Source organism: Chiloscyllium punctatum, chromosome 3 (genome assembly GCF_047496795.1).
Source record: "Chiloscyllium punctatum isolate Juve2018m chromosome 3, sChiPun1.3, whole genome shotgun sequence".
NCBI lineage: Eukaryota > Metazoa > Chordata > Chondrichthyes > Orectolobiformes > Hemiscylliidae > Chiloscyllium > Chiloscyllium punctatum.
The window spans coordinates 115,545,035-115,565,442 of record NC_092741.1 but is presented as its reverse complement, the minus strand read 5'-3'; the positions used below and the strand labels follow the sequence as shown (position 1 = coordinate 115,565,442).

Genomic DNA, 20,408 nt, shown 5'->3' with positions numbered 1-20,408 from the left:
TTCACAGTATTCCAGGTATGCTGTGATTAGTGCTTTGTACAGTTTTAGCAAGTCATAGGGTCATAGAGATGTACAGCATGGAAACAGACCCTTCGGTCCAACGTGTCTGCGTGGGTTTCCTCCGGGTGCTCTGGTTTCCTCCTATAGTCCAAAGATGTGCAGATTAGGTGAATTGGTCATGCTAAATTGCCTATAGTCAGGGGTGAATATGGGGAATGGCTCTGGGTGGGTTACTCTTCAGCGGGTCGGGGTATGGACTTGTTGGGCCGAAGGGCCTGTTTCCATAGTGTAGGGAATCTAATCTAATCTAATCTAAACATTCTGCCCAATTTTTGGTTTAAATTACTTCAATCTTCTAGTTGCTCCCAAAGTTAGTTGGGATTGAGTATAGGTAACCAGCAGAGGCAAAGAAGGTTGAATCGACTCTTGTACTACAAGGCATGTTGCTGTCTGGGAGAGATCATTTTTAGGTAACCAGCTGCAGTGGTATAGGATGTTATTTCACATGCAGATATTGGATGAAATATGAATGAAGCAGGATCCAGCTACTGATAAGTGCACCCACCTCTTGTAGCCCACTGCTTTTTGCACGTGCTGAGAAGTATAACCTATCCGTTCCAAAGAAGATTTAAAAAATTGTGCCCAGCAATTGCCAATGTGATATTTGCTATATCTGGCATCTTAATGCAGCAGAAATCTTACAGATTTTCAAAACTGTTCTGCAATCTTGAATTATGTGGTGGATGCAGGCAGTAGATTTGTTTCACTTGTGTAAAACATAGTCATCACATGCCTAGAAATCACATTCAGCGTAACCATATAAGATCAGTGTTACATAATTATAAACAAAAATTGAAATTGCTGGAAAAACTCAGCAGGTCTGGCAGCATCTGTGGAGAGAAAAGGGAATTACTTTGGTCATTGGACCCAAGCATTAATTTTGCTTTCTCTCGACAGATGCTGTCAGACTTGCTGATTCTTTCCAGCAGTTTCTGTTTTTGTCTCTGATTTCCAACACCCACAGTTCTTTGGTTTCTTGTTCTATATTACAGTTGCTTTGAAGATTGGATCCCTGAGACCTGGGTCCTTTGATTCTTTTTCTGAGGGCATTCAGTTCTCTTCTTCCCATTCTCTCCCAGATATTTATTCTCAATAGTACTCATTGAGTCGCTCATTGAAAACCTGGATGATTCACTAATTACTTTTGCTTAAGTGAGTCACATGGTGTTGATGTTGGGGGCTAAGATATTGCATGCACCCATTTTTGGGCACACAGGTCATGATCTGTCTGTGATCTCAGAATGTTTGTTGAGACAAGAAGCAAGTAAACCTAGTGTTATCTCCTTATGTGTAGTCATGTACAACCCAGGTTACTGGATGGTTGTCAGTTCACCAGCTGTCTAACAACATGAAAGTCTAACATATAGTGTTTATTTTAAGAGCATCTATTCTGAACAAAAGGAGCCTGCAGTTGCGCTTCAACTGGAGAGAAGGTAAATACAGTTGCAGATGTATTGCTGTAGATCTTAGTCATGAAGGTGAAGAGAGGCAAGCTTCCACATCCCTCACAACGTCCCCTGAAAGAAATGGGGTAGGTAGCCAGGGAATTTAATAACCTCATATCAATGGTAAAAGTTAGTTAAACATGTTTGAAGGATATCTCAAACTCACCATACCACCTCATGCTACTCAACACACTTCCATTACTCATCTGTCAGCAGTTTCTAGCAATCAAGATGCATGGCTAAAATTCAGATATTTTACTTCACCTTCAGATACTTGTCAAATGTGTCAGGGTCACACCCACCTGGAAATTCAGCAATTCTGACAAAAAGACATGCCAACTCATCCCACTTTTCTTTTGTTGGAGAAGACACAATGTGGTCACTTTTGTTGGCATAATGAAGCCTCTAATTACATCCCAAATGTGTCATTGGAAGGCAAATTAGGGGATGTTGGATACTCCACCTGTTTGTGCCTGGAAAGTACAATTCAGCTCAACACCACAGCAACTTTTATGACCATTAGTATTATCATCTATGGTTTGGTGTAAAGCTTAAAAATGTGTTGCTGGAAAAGCGCAGCAGGTCAGGCAGCATCAAAGGAGCAGGAGAATCGATGTTTCGGGCATAAGCCCTTCTTCAGGAATGGGGAGGGTGTGCCAAGCAGGCTAAGATAAAAGATAGGGGGGAGGGACTTGGGGGAGGGGCATTGGGAATATGATAGGTGGAAGGAGGTTAAGGCGAGGGTGATAGGCTGGAGAGGGGGTGGGGGCGGACAGGTCGGGAAGAAGATTGCAGGTCAAGAAGGTAGTGCTTAGTCTGAGGGTTGGGACTGAGAAAAGATGGGGGGAGGGGAAATGAGGAAGCTGGAGAAATCTGCATTCATCCCTTGTGGTTGGAGGGTTCCTAGCTTTTCTGGTGTAAAGCTCCAGATCATGTTGAAAGAGGTGGCACAGTTCTTTGGCACCATTCTTAGTGAGCCCAAGTCACCTCAGGCATTACCTCTAGCTGAGAAAGGGCTATGGAACATGCTATCAGGAAACACTAGCAATATGGAACTTCTTCTCCCACCTCACAGCAAATTTTCCCTTCTGTGCAGCTTCTGATCCACTTGTTGGCTATGATGCAGAGCCAGAAGAATCTCATACTGCTTGCAAACTACCGCAGACAACAAAATTCCCTGGCCTGCATAATTGTTGCATAAACTCTTTAACAACTCTTCAATAACAAATCACAGCATTTCCACATAAATTAATCAAAGGAATCTCACTGCAAGTTGGGATGCCTGTCCCTTTCAACAGAACTACTGGAAGGTTTCTTCTGCAGTTAGATGATTCCTTAGCCGAGATGATGAACACAGAAGTTCAGTGGATTTGTGCAGACCAAGTTTCAACAGTGTGTCAAGTCAGCTGGAATGACTGATTGAAAGTACCAATTTGAACAACCTTGCACTCTGACATGGCCAACTAGTGCTTGAACAGCATTGTGGTATCTTGCAGTGCATTCTACATAAGAAATAAGAACTAGGACCAGGAGTAGGCCATCTGGCCCTTTGAGCCTATTCCACCATTCAATAAGATCATGGCTGATCTTTTTGTGGCCTCAGCTCCCCCTACTCGAACTCTATTCATGACCTTTTAGTTCTGTGGTTCGGTGAAGCATAGATTTGTATCCATGATTTAATCGTAGTTGTAATGGAGTGGCAGCAATTCTGAATCTGGATGGTGCCAATTAAGTGCACTAAATTAATTCAATCTAATAATCCACTTATGTTAAGCCAATTCAGTATACTGTATTTTGGTATACTTGCTTTTGCAATGCTAAAGTACCTGTTGCTGGATCTTTGGTGTACAGTCAGTTCTTCTATAATGCGATAATTGTGTCCTTGTGCAACCCCGCGTTATAGAAAAATCATGCTTTAGAAACAGTGCTTAAAGTGTTGCTGTAGAAAAAATATCCCCAATTCATCAATCATGTTACAATGAATTCGTGTTGATGAAACGCTCGTTATAACAGAATGACCTATACTTCCAAAATATGCTTATGCAGCAGGTCTGGATTTTCCTTCATAATTCTTTTGTAGTGTACCATTTTTGATATTTTATAATATCTTGTCAAAATGACTAAGTATAATATGAACAAAATGAAATTGTGTATAGTAAGATACATAAACAAAATTATTAAATTTTTTCAAATGGCCACTAGTTGATACAAGTATTTTATCTTTCTGACATTTATGTAATTAAAATCCACATTGTACTTATTTATTATAAAGCAACTTACTGTTTTGCCAGGAGGGCCCCGATCTCCTTTCTCCCCAGGAATACCATCTCTCCCCTGTAATAAATCATGCAAAGAAATTAATTTACATGGTAAATATTATTTCTATTATTATAACTATGTTTAGCTAAAACTGAAAGCAACGACAATTGAACTGTGCTTGTTCATCTCCCATGTAATTTCAACATCCCCCACAGCCAGAATTCCTTATAACATCCTGAGCACTAATATTTCATACTTGAATACTTTGGTAAATTGCCGATCACTCCCTCTCAAGGATTTAATAGCAGGTGGCCCACTGCTAAAATTATTTCTCCACAAAGTATTCAAAGGGTGTAGTCTTAAATAAGTAATGCATTGTCAGATGTGCAGTCTTTGGAACAAATCTGCCTGCTCAGATGGCTGTAAAAGTCCATTGTACTATTCAAAGAAGAACAGGTGTGTTTTCTTGTTGTCCTGGTAAAAACAATGACTGCAGATGCTGGAAACCAGATTCTGGATTAGTGGTGCTGGAAGACCACAGCAGTTCAGGCAGCATCCAAGTAGCTTCGAAATCGACGTTTCGGGCAAAAGCCCTTCATCAGGAAGGCATTGCTATGCATACACTACATTTTTACACTTCAGAAGACATTGTGGAGCAGTGTTCCCCAAAAAGGTACAAAACAAATGATGCAGTTTAAAAGGGAGATACCTGGAAAACTATGGAACCGAGTAATCTGGACATGACCAGCCAGTAAAAGTGTCTATGATTTGTGCAATGTTCATGAATTTGTATACCAGGCAGAGATTCCACTTTCTTAAGAACCTTATGCTCACAAAAGGAAAAGAAGGTTCCGTATCAAGTAGAGTTCTATAAGATCTACAGCTCTGCTTGTGAATAGTCTTAACAATAGACAGATTTCTTTCAGCCCAAATGATCTCCTGAAAACATCACTGTAAGGAAAGGTTCTCACCGATGGCCTCAGTCTGTCTTGGGGCTGCACTTCTGACCTTGCCAGTAAAGTACTGGAATAAAAAGAGGCCATCGGTGAGAATCTTTCCTTACCAGTGTTCATGCTAACCAGCATTTATTGCCCAGAGGGCAGTTAAGAGTCAACCACATTGCTGTAGGTCCCAAGTCACATGTAGGCCAGAAAATTTCCTTCCCTAAAGCACATTAGTCAACTAAACGGGTTTTTCTCCAACCTTCAATAATGATTTCACAGTCCACATTAAATCTTAATTCCAGTTTTTCATTGAATTTAAATTCCACCACCTACCATGGCAGATTCAAACTCAGATCCTCAGAAGTCTCTGGATGAAGAGCCCAACAATAACACCACAAGGCCCTCATCGTCCCTTGTATTCAGCCTTCCTCTTTTGCTATTTATTGTTATGTCGAGTGTTTTTTAGATGAATTGTATTATTTTTCTAAAATATTAACATAGAGTGACTTAATATGAAGATTGCTAATGTTACAATATTAATCAGAATAAAATCAGTCATATTAATTTCAAGTAAGAAGAATGCTTGTGATTTTAAATTATTTACAAACCTTGGGTCCCATTGGTCCAATATATCCTTGCATCCCAGGAATTCCCTATAATGAAAAATACAACAAGATTATTCTACATTGACTGAGCATTGAGTTAAATCAAATTCAATAAAGACCTTCTATTACTTCTGTCAACAAAAGTAATAATGAATTGTTCTTTGAAATAAAAGAAAGTAATTATTTCATATAAATTCCGTGTTGTTAGTAAGGCAAGCATTTGCTACTCAAGAGTAATTAAGAAGGTGCTAATAAGCCATCTTCTTGAACCACTGCAATCCACCTTTACATGAAGGAAAACATATGAACCAAAGTCCTACAGTCCCTTGCAAGCACTTTTCCACAGGGTTGGTGGGGGACTATGAATTCCTCAGATGGCCTTCACACCACCCTATTGCATGCCCTGACCTGTCTACATTTTTACAATGGTATGTATAAGGCTTGGGCTAACTGCCCACACACCCTAGACCCAACTGAGGCCTTAGTTTTAATTATCACAATAGCATAGAGTCACAGAGATGTACAGCATGGAAACAGACCCTTTGGTCCAACCCGTCCATGCGACCAGATATCCCAACTCAATCCAGTCCCGAGAGGAGTTCAGAAGCTGGAAAAAATACCTGGAAAATCACTCTGCTCAGGTTTGGACAGGAAGTGGGTTAGGAGGCAAGTGGCAATTCCAGAGGACCCCTTCCCACAAGGTCTGCTCCCCATGCTCCTTCTTGGCCCTTCCATCTCTGTACTCTCCATTAACACCACTCTGCTCTTCTGATCTCTGAGACCTAACTCTGGGCTCTGCTTGTAGTCTCAGCTGTGTCCATTAATCCTACTGGTAAACCTTCTCCTGATGGATGGTCTCTTCAGCCATCAGCAAAAGTAGCCAGTGGGTTTGTTGCATGTCTGCAAGGACTTCAGGGATTCAAGAAGGCAGCTTAACACAATCTTCTCCAGGGTAATTAGGAACAGGCAATAAATGTTGGCCTAGATAGTGACACCGACCTCCCATGAGGGCATAAAATAATACAGCTCTAACACTAAACAAGCTCAATTAATTAAATTCAAGACAAAGCAGGCTCATTGATTAGTACCTGATCAGACACCTTTAACTTTCAATCCTTCCACCAACGCAGTAATACAACATTTACAATTTACAAGGTGAACTGTACCACTTCTTCAGAAGTACCTTCAAAATCTGTAGCTACCACTTCCTGGAAGGACAAGAACAGCAACATCATGGGAAGACCACCACCTGCAAACTCCTCTTCAAGTCAGTCACTAGCCTGATTTGGGACTACATTGCTTGTTCACTGCCACTTGTCTACAATCCTGAAAATTATAGCTTAACAGTGTGCCTATTCCACATGGACAGCAATGGTTCTAGAAGACAACTCAACAAGATCTTCTCAAATAGGGATGGGCAATAAATGTTGACCTTGCTACTAATGCTCGCATCCCAAGAATTCCACAGGGAGGATCAGTGTTGCAATGTTTGAACCCCTATAAAGGAATTTCCCATGATTTTGAAATGAGTTTTTGGTTGATGTCTGTGCTACCACGCGAAATGTTGCACTATATATAAAGTCTGTGCTAGTCATTGTTGAGCAAATGAAGAGCAAACATCTTTTCAATTCTTGGAAAGTCTACACTCACTACAGTGCAGAACAAAATCTGATGATATTGTAACTGGATGTTTAAGCACATGGCCGTTCTGAAGGTGATGAGACAGCATTTTTTAATCTACTGGCATCAGGTCTTTAAGGCCTTGAAGAGGAACTAAAAATAAACATGGGAAACAGGGTATTTACTTGGAAGTTAAGATGTTAGTTCACATCTGGTTGAGGAATTCCTTTGATTGTCTCTTCCTCTTTCTAAGAGGACTCTTTCTTACATAAACACTCTTTCCCACTAACAGAATCTATTGATTGCTTGAGCTCCTTGGCTCAGTACCCTCTTTTACCATTGCCACCTGCTCAAGGAGGGTCTATTACAGTTTCAAAAAAGATATAAAAATACAATACGAATTCAATATTACATAAAATGAGCGAAAGACAAGTATTCCAAGCACCAAAAAGTACTGCCTATTCTTTCAGATGAATTTTAATTTGAAGCAGCACCTGGCTGGAAACTTTTATTTAAATTTATTCACAGGATGTGGACATCACAGGCAAAGTTAAAAATCACACAACATCAGGTTATAGGTTTATTTGGAAGTACTAGCTTTCAGAGCACTGCTCCTTCATTAGGTAGCTGTGGGACAGGATCATAAGAGTTCATGGAATGCCCTGCCAGTAGCAGTGGTGGACTCTCCCTCTTTATGGGCATTTAAACAGGCATTGGATAGGCATATGGAGGATAGTGGGCTAGTGTAGGTTAGGTGGGCTTGGATCGGCGCAACATTGAGGGCCAAAAGGTCTGTAATGCGCTGTATTTTTCTATGTTCTATGTTCTAAGACACAGAATTTATAGCAAAAGAATACAGTGTCATGCAACTGAAACGATATATTGAACAAACCTAGATTGCTGTTAAGTCTTTCATCTTTTAGAATGGGTTGCAGGTTTCAATTCATTACTATGTAAATCCTAGAACTTCTTTTAAGTCACATTCTCGAGAGAATAAAGTTTTATTTAAAAAGTGACAGGTCAGCTCAGACAATGCATTAAAGGTGTGTGGTTAGAGTCTGTCTGTATCCCAATCTTGAGTCAGACTGGCTCTATTTCCAAAGTAGGAATTTATAAAATATTACATGGATTGACTGCCTGCAGGTTGTGCGCTTTTTGAGCACGACAGAATGTGTCTGCAAATATAATTCTGCAAATGCAAATTCATCCCAATGACTTATATGTGTGTGCCCATGCTTGAGAGAGAGATAGAGAGAGAGTGTGTGTGTGTGTGTGTGTGTGTATGTGATTTTGTGTGTGAGTGAGTGTACATGACATAGTGTGTGTTTGCATGTGTGCATGCTTGGTAAAGTGTGTGTGTGAGTGTGATGGAGTATAAGCCTGTGAGAGGATGTGTGCTTGGTTGTGAGTGTGGGAGGTGTATGTCTGTGTGTATGAAAGAGTGTATAGTATGGTGGGGTTACCTGTAATGTGACATGAGCGCCAGGTCCTGGTTGAGGCCATCCTCAGGGGTTCCAAACTTGGCTATCAGCCTCTGCTTGGACACTCCGCTTTGTTGTGGATCTCGAAACCAGCCTTGGAGGACAGGCACCCGAAGATCCGAGGCCGAATATCCCTGACCGCTGAAGTGTTCCCTGACTGGGAGGGAACCCCCCTGTCTGGTGATTGTTCTGCGACAATCAGGTTTGTTCAACATATTATTTCAGTTGCATAATACTGTAATCTTTTGCTATAAATTCTGTGTCTTATGGTCCTGCTCCACATCCACCTGATGGAGGAGCCGGGCATTGAAAGCTAGTGTGCTTCTAAATAAACCAGTTGGACTATAACCTGGTGTTGTATGGTTTTTAACTTTGTCCACCCCAGTCCAACACTGGCTACTCCACATCATCATAGGCAAAGCCAGTGTTTGCTACCCATTTGTTATTACCCAGAGGATAGTTAAGAGTAAACCATCTCGCTGTGGGTTTGGAGTCACATGCAAGCCACACCAGGTAAGGATAACAGATTTCTGGTGCCAAAAGTACATGAGTAAACTAGATGGGTTTCTCCTGACAATCCACAACAGTTTGATGATGACCATCAGACTTTTAATTCCAGATTTTTAAAAAAATATTGAATAAAACTTCCACCATCTGCCATGGCAGAGATTCAAACCCAGATCCCCTGAACATTAGCTGTGTCTCTGGATTAATAATCTAGCAATAATATTCCATCACCGCCCCACTGCTCTACACCCACGTCTATAGCCTATTCCTAATTTCCCTTGAGGAGTTACTTCTCTGCTTCCAGTTAAGAAGGAGGGTCTGGGTCTCATCCACAGATTAGGAAATTTCTTAACATTTGTTCTCTGTACCAGTTGATATTTCACAGGCTTCCTCCTTAACCATAATTTTTGTATCATTCCATCTTTTATAATAGCAAATGCAAAACATTCATTAAGAATCAAATGTTCAGTTTCAAAACACCATAACCACTTTTGTCTCTTTTCTGCCTTATTCTTTCGTTATCCCTTTGCTTTATGTATTTTTCAGACATTCTTGAGTTTTCTCTGATTTTACTTGCTAATAAATACTTTGATGCCCTCTTGGCTCTTTTCTAATCTCCATTTTGATGTCACCCCTGCACATTTTATACTCCTGCTGAGTTTCTGTGGGTATTAATCCCTAGGTATGTATCATAAGCCCCTCTCACTGTTCAGTTTCCATCTTAGAATGCTCTGTGGCTGAACAGTGACATTAGTAACCTTGAAGCCAGGGTGACAACACTCCATCCTAGACTCTTGCTTGGAGCTACAGAAATGCCTGTCAGTTCCTTTGACTATTGAATCACTTATCACTGCAACCGTTCTATCCTTTCCCCTCTCTGTCTGTACAGCTGAATCATTTATAATGCTATGGATTTTATTAAGGCCATAAATATCCAGAAGCACTATCTCACTCATCAGCCTTCAAAACTGAATATTAGTTAGACAGTAAGCTGTCCATCAGGCTGTGAGTGCAACCACATTAATAACGAGGCAGATGGAATAACAGTATAAGACACTTGTTAGATCTTAGCTGGAGTATTGTGTACAGTTCTGGGCACCACATTGGAGACAGTGTAGAAGTGGCTTACAAGAATGGTTACAGGGATGAGCAATGTCAATTATGAGGATAGATTGAAGAAGTTGGGATTTCTCCTTGAAGAGAAGAAGTCTCAGTCGAGATCTGATATCATAAGTGTACTGGATAGAATAGATAGGGAGAAAGTGTTCATGCTTGGAAAAAAAAAGTAGAGGACACAGATTTAATATAATCTGCAAAAGAAGTGAGGGTAACATGAGACTTTTCCACTCAGCAAGTCGTTAAGAATATGAAATATGCTGCCTGGAAATGTGATGGAGGTAGGTTCAATGAGGCATTTAAGAGGGCATTGAATGATTATTTGGATAAAAATAATGTGCATGCTTACAGGGTCAAAGCAGGAGGTTGGCACTAGATAATGTTCATTTCATAAGCTGTGCAAACATGATGAGTCAAATTGCTTCCTTCTGTGCTGTAACACTTCTGTGATTCTTTGATAACAGAAAAGAGAAGTAAAGGATGCAAATTCTACATTCTGGATCCCCCACCTTCTGGGGCATCTCAAGCCATGTGACCAAAGATATGTTAGTTGAGAACTAGCCTATTTCATCACAGAAAGATCCATGACAGACAGCCGAGTGGACAATATCCGCAAATCGAGGGACAGCTAATGATACCAAAAGAGCAAGCTGCACACGGAGGACTCTTATGCTACTAATCTTATCTCATATTTGCCTGGCTATTAGCCATTTCCTTCTGCCTTCACACTCCTAAGGTGGGGCAATCAACTCCAGAAACGTGCTAGGCTCAGAGTTCTCAGCTTCAGAGGTGCATTGCCATCATGCCATATGCTATTCAAGATCTGAATTCTGTGGTTGAAACTCATTCAGTCTATCCCACTACCTGCATAAGCGGTTGTCTAGAATGAACAGTTTCCTGAAGCTCTGCTGCTAAGATGTCCCATTCATTTTGTGATGCTTCCTCTAACTTCTTCCCAAAGTCCTGTTCAGTCTCCATTGCATTAGTTAGAACATTACTTTGTTCAGTGAAAAAATAGAATAATTATCAAAAAGATACTTGGTTTCTATAATTCCACACAGGTAAAAGTTAATGAAATAAAAGCTATGAAAAACAGTGCAATTTATTTGCAAAATCATGAAAACATGTGTTAACAGAACACAAAAACATTGGCACACAGAATGGAACAATATTCCTTAAAATTATTGGAAAAATACTCAGAGCAGCTGCAGTGTATTTACAGCATCCTAAGATGACAGATGGAAGACAAGAGTGAAGGTAACATCATAAGAGTCTGAAAGGAAAATGTGAATCTCTATGAATATCTGTGCTGTACCAATGCACAATATCTGTTCTGACACTAAGAAGCACTATGATCTGTTAAATGTTGTATTAAATCCATGTTGCTGTTCATTTTTTGATATTGCTTTTCATGGACTAGTTGTGCAAAATTTATTAAGACAGATGCAACAAGATTACTTTACAAACAATGATGTTAAAATTGCATGAAATACCATTTTCATCATTCGCAATTCATTCTCATGTGCATATCAAAGCCAGCTTCACCATGCCATCATGTCTTTCATCCCCTCCACTGTCTTCAATTTGTCACACTTATTGTTCAACAGAAATGACCTTCAACTAAAAATTGGGAAGCAATTGTCTTTATTCTATATATTCTATATATCATATATTCTACTCCATTTCCACCAACTCCATACATTTGCCTGGTCACCATCTTGAGGTGGAACTGAAATGTTTGCAATTAGGCTGTCCATTTAACACTGAGATAAGTCAAAAGCATCACCAAGACTATCTGCTTTCACATTGACACTGACTACATTGACAACATTGACTGTTTGTACCATGTCTCAGCTTCCCTTCCCTTGAACCACTCATCCATGACTTGTATTATTCCTTTGATCTTTCAGCTGAACCCCAACTAACACTAAACATAAATTTATCCAAATCTTTGCTCACTGTACCTTTTTATTTTAAATTTGTATTATTTTACTTTACCATATTTTTGACTGTGGATTGAAATGGCGAAAGGGCTGTTTTAGAAACCAAGAATTGTGGAAAGGATTGCTGCACTTTTTAATGCAAGTTATCCGACACTTGTGAGTGCTGTTTACACTGCTGCTTGCTCAAGCAATGGGAGAGGTTACTACGATAAGCAGATGCTGAGGGTGGGGTGGTGTGTGTTTGAAGGGATAATAAAAAAGTAGCTGATTAGTCCATGGAATAGTGATCACTTGTGGATGACAAAGACCTTCTACCTGTCAAGAACTATGCAACTAGACATGCAGGAGGCTGGAGGAACATGGCAAGCCAGGCAGCATAACCCTTCTTCAGAACTATGCAACTAGCTTCCAGGTAGCTGAACAGCTTGCAAGTGTGAATGTTTGGGTAGAAACCATGACACTTCTGAAAAGGAAGAAGAGGCCTTTCTCTTGCATTAAAAAATAAATCTCAAACATGAAAGCCAATTTATAAAAAGCTGTGACTTTTAACTATAAAATCAGAGATTTTAAAAGTGTGAACCAGTTGCCCTGTGTTTTGTGTAAGAAAATGGAAGGACCTGGAGAAGGAAGATCAAACAGTAGCAGGACCTGACATGCCAAAAGAATCATCTCAGTGAACCCTCTGGAGAGGGACTATTTAATTGCCTTCTCAGTCTTTCCCCCATGCATGACTCTTCTTTTTTCTGTCTGTATCAGCGTATGGGGAATGTTTCATAAGGGAATTAGTGTTTAACTAGTGTCAGTGATTCATAATTGTTTATCTGGAACTGGAGCATTTATTTGTAGTGAATAATAATTCAGGTTAAGTACAGAAATCTGGTCTGTGCCTTCTGTCAAATTGGGTCCAACATGAAGGCAAATTAGGGAATCTTGCATACTTCTATAAAATCTTTAATTATTACGATGACTCCAGGAATAGCAGGGCTTGTTTTTCAGCAAGGTGCAACAATTGTATCTTAATTCGCACCAAGTTCTAAATACCTATTAAACTCTTTAGCTTTTAGTCTGGAAATATTCTGATTTTAAAAATTTCATTGTTTTCAAATTTATTCATGGTCTTTACCTTTCCTATGTCTGTAATCTATTCCAGCCATACATATTTAGAAATGTTTGGACTCTTTTAATTCTGGCCTTTTGGATATCCCTGATTTTAATCAATCTATCATTGCTAATGTGCCTTCGGAAATCATTGCCCCAACCTCTGGAGTTCCTTCCTTTAAGCATCATAGTTTTTCTCTCTCACCTCATTAAAGGTGCTCCTCAAAAACAACCACTTTGACAAATGTTATATATTTTATACGATTTGATATCAAATTTGAATTTATTATATAAAACAAGTTGCTGTGGTGGCAGTGCAATGAGAGTCCAAAGTGGAATCATTGTTACTTGCAGCAGAACACAACTTTTTTTATTCATGGATGGAGGCATCATTAGCTAGGCCAGCATTTATTGTCCAACCCTTGTTTCCCTTTAGAAGATAGTGGTGAGCTGCCTTATTGAACTTCTACAGTCCATTTAGTGTAGGTAGGCCCACAATGCCATTGGGTAGGGGGTGGACATACCATTTGGATTCACTACATCCAGCTGCATATTTTAAGTTTAGTTTTAGTTTGCTCTTTCCACTGGTTCAGATGGATATAACTGCTCCAATGGGACATGAAAGAAGAGAAAGAACTTGCACATTGTCTTGGGTGGAATTGAAACATTGGGTGGAATATTCTGATTTGATATACACCCCACTTCCGCACATAGGTTCATGATAATTTGGTGGCTGCCATTAGCTATTCATAGTCAAGCATGTGAACAAACAACTGGGGGCTTGTGGCTGGGTACAGTGTTGCCACTAATCCTCCTTTCTATTATTTTAAAATGAACAAGTTGAACAGAATCAGTGCAGACAGCTCCTATGTATGTGTTGCAAAAAGCACCAAACACAGGAAACATGACAACAAAGATAATGACATCAAGATGGAGATTTCACCAGCAGCTCATCAAGTCAAGGGATTTAATCATTTCAACATCCACATCAATGCTGTACGGAACTAGGTACTGCCATGGTCTCTTGCTTCAGGGATGCAATTAAAATCCGCACTAAGGAAGATGAATTCATCCTTATCAATGGCACCAAAAAGAGAAGACACTTCTTGAAAGAGGTTTCTTTGCCATGATACAGCATGTTGAATGCACATATTCACAAAATGAAGTGCAACACCTCTCGAAGCAGATGGTATGATGGAGCAAATTTCTTGGCACAGCAATTTTTAATCCTTAAGATCGCTGGGTGAAAATGTGAGGTCAACTTCTGAATTTGACTCGTGCAAATATATGAAAATACCTATGATTTAGGTGTAAGAATAAGCCTTCAGTCCTTTAAGCCTGCTCTACCACTCAATACTATGTATCTTAATTTGCACCAAGTTCTAAATATCTATTTGGAGGAACATGGCAAGCCAGGCAGCATAAGCCTTCTTCAGAACTATGCAACTAGCTTCCAGGTAGCTGAACAGTTTGCAAGTGTGAATGTAGTAGGTACCTACTACCACAAAACTATGTTAATCTGAATATAACTTCAAATCCACATTCCCACTTACCCCACTAAACTTCCACTTCCTTGCTTAACAAGAATCTACAAGAGTTCCTAAGACTCATTATTCTCTGAGAGAAAATAATTGCCTCAGATGCCTTAAATGGGTGACCCCTAGTTCTACATCTCCCCATAAAAAGAACCCCAACTTTCCTAAATATACCCTGTCCAGACCTCTCAGGATTTTATATCTTTCAATAAAATTGTTTTCACTCTTCTAAAATCCAGTAGACACAAGCTCAGTCTGTCCAACCTTTTATCAGATACAAACCTCATTCCAAGTGTTGATTTAGTAAATCTTCACTGAAATGCCTCCAATTCATGTAAGTAAGGTGACCAATTCTGTGTACAGTATGCCAGATGTGGCCACACCAATGCCTTGTATACTTGAAGCGTAACGTTCCTAGTATTGTATTTGATTCCACTCATAATAAATGATAACATTGCGTTTGCTTTTCTAATTACATGCTACACCTACATATTAAGCTTTTACAATTCACACACAAGGACAACCAGGTTCTCTTAACATCTCAGAGCTCTGCAACCTCCTACCATTTAGATTATAGGCTTTTTTAAAATTCACCCTGGGCAACTTCATCTTTCCATCATGATACTCTATTTGTCACAGTTTTGCCTACTCTAACCAATCTATATCTTTTCTATAGCCTTCTTATGTCCTCTTCACAACTTACTTTCCTACCTATCTTTGTTTTGACAACAAATTTGGTAAATATAACTTCTGTCCCTTCATCTAAGTCATTTATATAAATTGTAAAGTGTTGAGTTCCAAGCAACCATCCCTGAATAAATAAAGAAAAAAAAAATATCTTATTACTTATTCTGTATCAATAATCCCTGTGGTAAGTCACTTGCTATGTCTTGTCAATCTGAAAAAGACCTATTTATACCTATTCTGCTTCCGGTTAGCTAACAAATCTTCTATCACGCCAATGTCCTACACCCTAGCTGGGAGTTTTTACTTCCTGTAATAACTCTTAGTATGGCCCCTTCTTGCCCATAGAAACAGACTCTTCCATCCAAGTCATCCATGCCAACAGAGATATCCTAAATTAATCTAGTCCCATTTGCCAATATTTGGACCATATCTCTCTAAACTCTTCCTATTCATGTAACCACACAGATGTCTTTCAAATGTTGTTATTGTAGTAGCCTCCACCATTTCCTCTGGGAGCTCATTCCATAGACACAGCACCCTCTCCATGAGAAAGTCGCCCCTTTGGTCCCTTTAATTTTTTTCCCCTTGCCTTAAACCTATGCCCTTAGTTTTGGACTTTCCTATCCGGGGGAAAAGGCCTTAAGCATTTATCCTATCCATGTCCCTTATGATTTTATAAACCTCTAAATCGTCCCTCACCCTCCGCGCACCAGAGAAAATAGCTCCAGCCTATTCAGCCTCTCCTTAACGCATTCTTCACAACCCTATCTAAATGCTACTCCACATTTGAGGAAATATGAACCTGCACCCAAGGTCTCTTAGTTCAACAATACTCCCCAGATCTTTACCATTAAGTGTACAAATCCTGCCCTGATTTGCCATTGCAAAATGCAACTCCTCACACTTATCTAAATTAAACTGTATCTGCCACTCCTCAGTCCATCAGCTCATCTGATCAAGGTACCGTTGTACTCTGAGGTAACCATTTTCACTGTCCACTACACAACTAATTTTGGTGTCATCTGCAAAGTTACTAACCATACATCCAAATCATTTACATAGATGACAAAAATGATCCTTGCAGCACACTGCTGATATCCAGTTCATTAGAATGTTCTTTCTTGCACAGTGTGCAAGAATGTTAAATAACCTCTTCCCATGTTCACCCAGTGAGGGAGATTCGGCAGTCCCAAAAGAAGGGATACTGGGTCCGCCTTAATTTCAATTCCCAGGATCTTCTGCAGCTCATTCACTATGGCACTCCAGTATCCACAAACCTTGTATTTGGACCAAAAGCAATGTGTAAGGGTGCCTGTGTATATTTTACATTTGGGACATCCTAGAGAAGATCCTCTCTTAAACTTTGCTAACCTCTCTGGTGCCATATGGGCCCTGTGAAGGAGTTTCAATTGCATAGCTTGCGCTTTATTGCATACTGAAATTTTCTTCAGATTCTCCCATATATCCTCTCATGTTACCGATGAAATTTCTTCCCCTAGTTCTTGATTCCAGATCTCATGGAATCTCTCCATATCTCCCAAGGCGCTCCCTTGCTGTAAGCGATATATGGTACTGACTGAGAGAGCCCCACCCCCCTCCCCCCCCATTGGAGCACTCTTCTCTCCATGTCTGACTTGTAGGGCTGAGCCAAGAGTGTGGTCTTCTTTTGTATATAATCCCTAACCTGGAAGTATCAGAAGAGGTCCCTAGTAAGTATCCCGTATTTCTGACTTAATTGGTTAAAAGACATCAAGACTTCTCTCTCAAATAAGTCTCACAAACAAGAGATTCTTTTACCCTCCCATGCTTTGATGCTGGAGTCCATTGATCCTGGCCTAAATCCTGGGACTCCCATTAATGGGGTGAATGGCGAGGTCATAAGGAAATTGCCCTCACCCTGCTGTATTATTCTCCATGCTTTCATTGTATTTAAGATAATTGGGCTCTCACAATGCTCAGCCATGGATCTCATCTTGTCCATAAACAGTAAATTAATGAGGGGACACCTTGTCTACGAGGCCTCAACATCAAGCCATATCGACCTCGAGTCCTTATGCGCCCAGTCTCCCACATATGACAACAGGACACCTATCTGGTATCTCTTCAGATCTGGGAAATCCACTCCACCCTCCATACCCTGAGGGAGTTGCAGTTTAGTTAATCTAATTATGGGGCACCTATGGCACCAGATAAAGGATCCAAGCAAGCTGGTAAACCTCCGCAGCACCCATCTGGGTAACAGCAACGTGAGTATCCTCATAGGGTATAATAGCCGAGAAAGAACATGCATTTTAATCATAGTTATGTGGCCTAGCTACGATATTGGCAGCCCCTCCTACCACTGCAATTCCTGCTTTATCCTATCAAACAATTATGCAAAGTTAGCTCTGTGCAGCTGACGGAAGACAAGGGTAATAAAAATTCCCAGGCAGAGAAAACCTTTTTGTGTCCGCCGAAGAGAAAACTGCATTCCATTCTCCAGTTCAGGTACTTCACCAATCCTCCCACGTGCATGACTTACGACTTTGTAAAATTTATCCTGCATCCCGAAAAACTGCCAAATAATTTAATTTTTTGTGTTAGCGGGGTATGGACATTTCCGGGTAAGCCAGAAACAGAAGGACATCATCCACATAAAGAGTAATTTTGTGCTCCTCAATTCCTACCTTTGGTGCCACTATTTCCACAGCCTCCGCCACCAGCCCAATTACCAATTTAAATAGCAGTGGCAAGTGAGGACACCCCTGTCGGCTGCCTCCCCCAATACTAAAATTACCCAATTTAACAACGTTCATTATAACCACCACCTTGGGTCACTATATAGCACTGTCACTCACCTAGCGAAGGCCGCCCCAAGACCAAAATGCTCTAGAACACCAAAGAGATATAGCCACTCCACCTGACCAAATGCATTTTCTGCATCCAGGGAGACAACCAAGCCCAGAATCAATCTCTGCTGATGAACTATATTCAGTACCCTCTTGATATTATTGGAAGAGCTACAGCCATTAATAAAACCCGTCTGGTCTTTAATAACAGGCAGTACCTTTTCCAACCTCAGGGCCAGCACCTTTGATAAAATCTTGAAGTCTACATTCAACAACGAGATAGGTCTGTACGAGGTGTAATCCTCAGAGTGATTCTCTTTCTTAAAATGAGGGAGATATTGGCCTCCCTAAGGGAGGGTGCAAGACAGTCCTGGCTATATGAGTGTACATCCCCAGAAATGGCTCACCCAACATGTGTATAAACTCTGTGTATTCACGTTAGATTCTGTAAATCCCTTTTTTACATTAGAGTCAGTCTCAACATTGGGGCACAGACTGCCTCACACAGGGCACCTCACACCTTCAATGCATTATCTAGGCCAACATGGCATCCATTGTTAAAGTTCACTTGAGAACGTAATTAAAGAAAGTTCTGGGATTTACATATGAAAGAACTGAAACCAACATGCCCATTCTAAAAGATGAGAGACTTAACAAACAATCCAGTCTGTTTCAATATATAATTTCAGTTACATGACACTGTAAACTTTTGCTGTAAATTCTATGTCCTACAATCGTATACTCCACCACCACCTGATGAAGGAGTAGCCCTCCGAAAGTTAGTGCTTCCAAATAAACCTGTTGGACTATAACCTGGTGTTGTGTGTGATTTTTAACTTTCTTTCTTAAGGTTTGAGAGCACCTTTTTTATTTTAATGGGGTAATGGCTCCTCTTTATATTGCAGGTGCACCATCTGAACAAATCATTAGCCATGACCGCCCACCGCAGCCTGTGGCCCCCTGAGAGAAAGAAACCCATTCAATGTGCAGCGAGTGGAAAAGACATTTATAAAATCTAAAAAGTATCCCTACACACATTACTAAAACTAGAAAACTAACCATTACTCTCAACTTGAACATATAAACATATAAACCACAAATCACTAGAGATCTCTCCCCTTGCCCATTGGGGGCATTCACTCCAAATCTTACAGCCATCCTGGTTCCTTCCAGTTAAGGCCACGCCCCAAGCCCAGGCAATACACAGATAGAAAAACACATATTATTTACACTCATGGAAATTAACAATGGACACCCTCCCCCTCCATACCTCAACTCTATAAACTTTTACACAGAAGAAGTAACCATCCCTCACTCAAAAAAAAAGAACAGTGAAATAACAGATAATTACCAAATGGATGTAGCATTAAACAATCCAAAGTTTACACCAAAGCAATGCCAAACCTAAAGGACCAAAACCCACGAAAGGGAAAAGAACAAAGAGAAGAAAAAAAATTATAATACTGTTCACAAACATCTTTTTCTCTTCCCACCTCGGCCCAAGTCAATTATTTCAGAGAGTTCACAAATTCTTTTGCTTTTTCCTCTGAGTCGAAATTATAAATAGATCTCCCATGATTAAAATGCAGTACTGCCGGGTGCCTCAGAGAATATTGATTATTCAAGTCTCTTAACTTTTTCTTAACATCATCAAAAAATTTCCTCTTCTTAATTATGGCCCCAGAAAAATTTTGCAAACATTATTCTTGAACCTTTATACACAAGAGCCTGTAAATCTCTTCCCATCTTCTGGATGTTTCTATTATTAACTGTTTCTCTTTATAGTGCTGGAGTTGCATTCAGACTGGGCGGGGGCGCTAACCTGACCTGGAACTGCTTGTCGCGATCCGGTGGACCTGCTCCACACTCACCCGACCCGACTCGATCTCCAGCCCCAGCAACTTTGGGAGCCACTTCTCCAGGAACTCGACCAGACTCTTGACCTCCTCACGCTCCAGAAGACCTACAACTCGCACGTTTCTCATCCGACCTCAATTCTTGAGATCGTCAATGTGGTCCACCAGGGCCTGAACCTGGCCTTCCAGAGCTCGTATCCGCCTCTCTGAGTTCTCCGTCACAGTCTCCGACACCGCGGTCCTTTTCTCGACTGCTTCCACGTGTCAATCCAATGTGTGAATCTCCTGCTCATGCTTTTTCAGCATGGCAGAGTTTGGCTCCAGCACCGTTTCAATTTTTTTCTTGGAGTTTTGCAAACTCTGAGAGTAGATGCGACTGCTCCACCAGGCTCAAAGGCGCCACTACGGGAGTCAAAGCAGCAGC

The 20,408-nt window shown here is 40.5% G+C and overlaps 1 protein-coding gene across 1 annotated transcript in view; it reads right to left on the bottom strand.

The window, feature by feature from the left end:
* col21a1 (collagen, type XXI, alpha 1) overlaps positions 1-20,408 on the bottom strand; it is a 448,863-nt gene that overhangs the window by 146,646 nt on the left and 281,809 nt on the right. Inside the window, exons 18-19 of the mRNA XM_072549080.1 lie at positions 5,317-5,361; positions 3,786-3,839 (exon numbers count right to left, since the gene is read on the bottom strand). Of these exons, the coding sequence (XP_072405181.1) occupies positions 3,786-3,839; positions 5,317-5,361 (99 nt within the window). The remainder of the gene's footprint in view (positions 1-3,785; positions 3,840-5,316; positions 5,362-20,408) is intronic.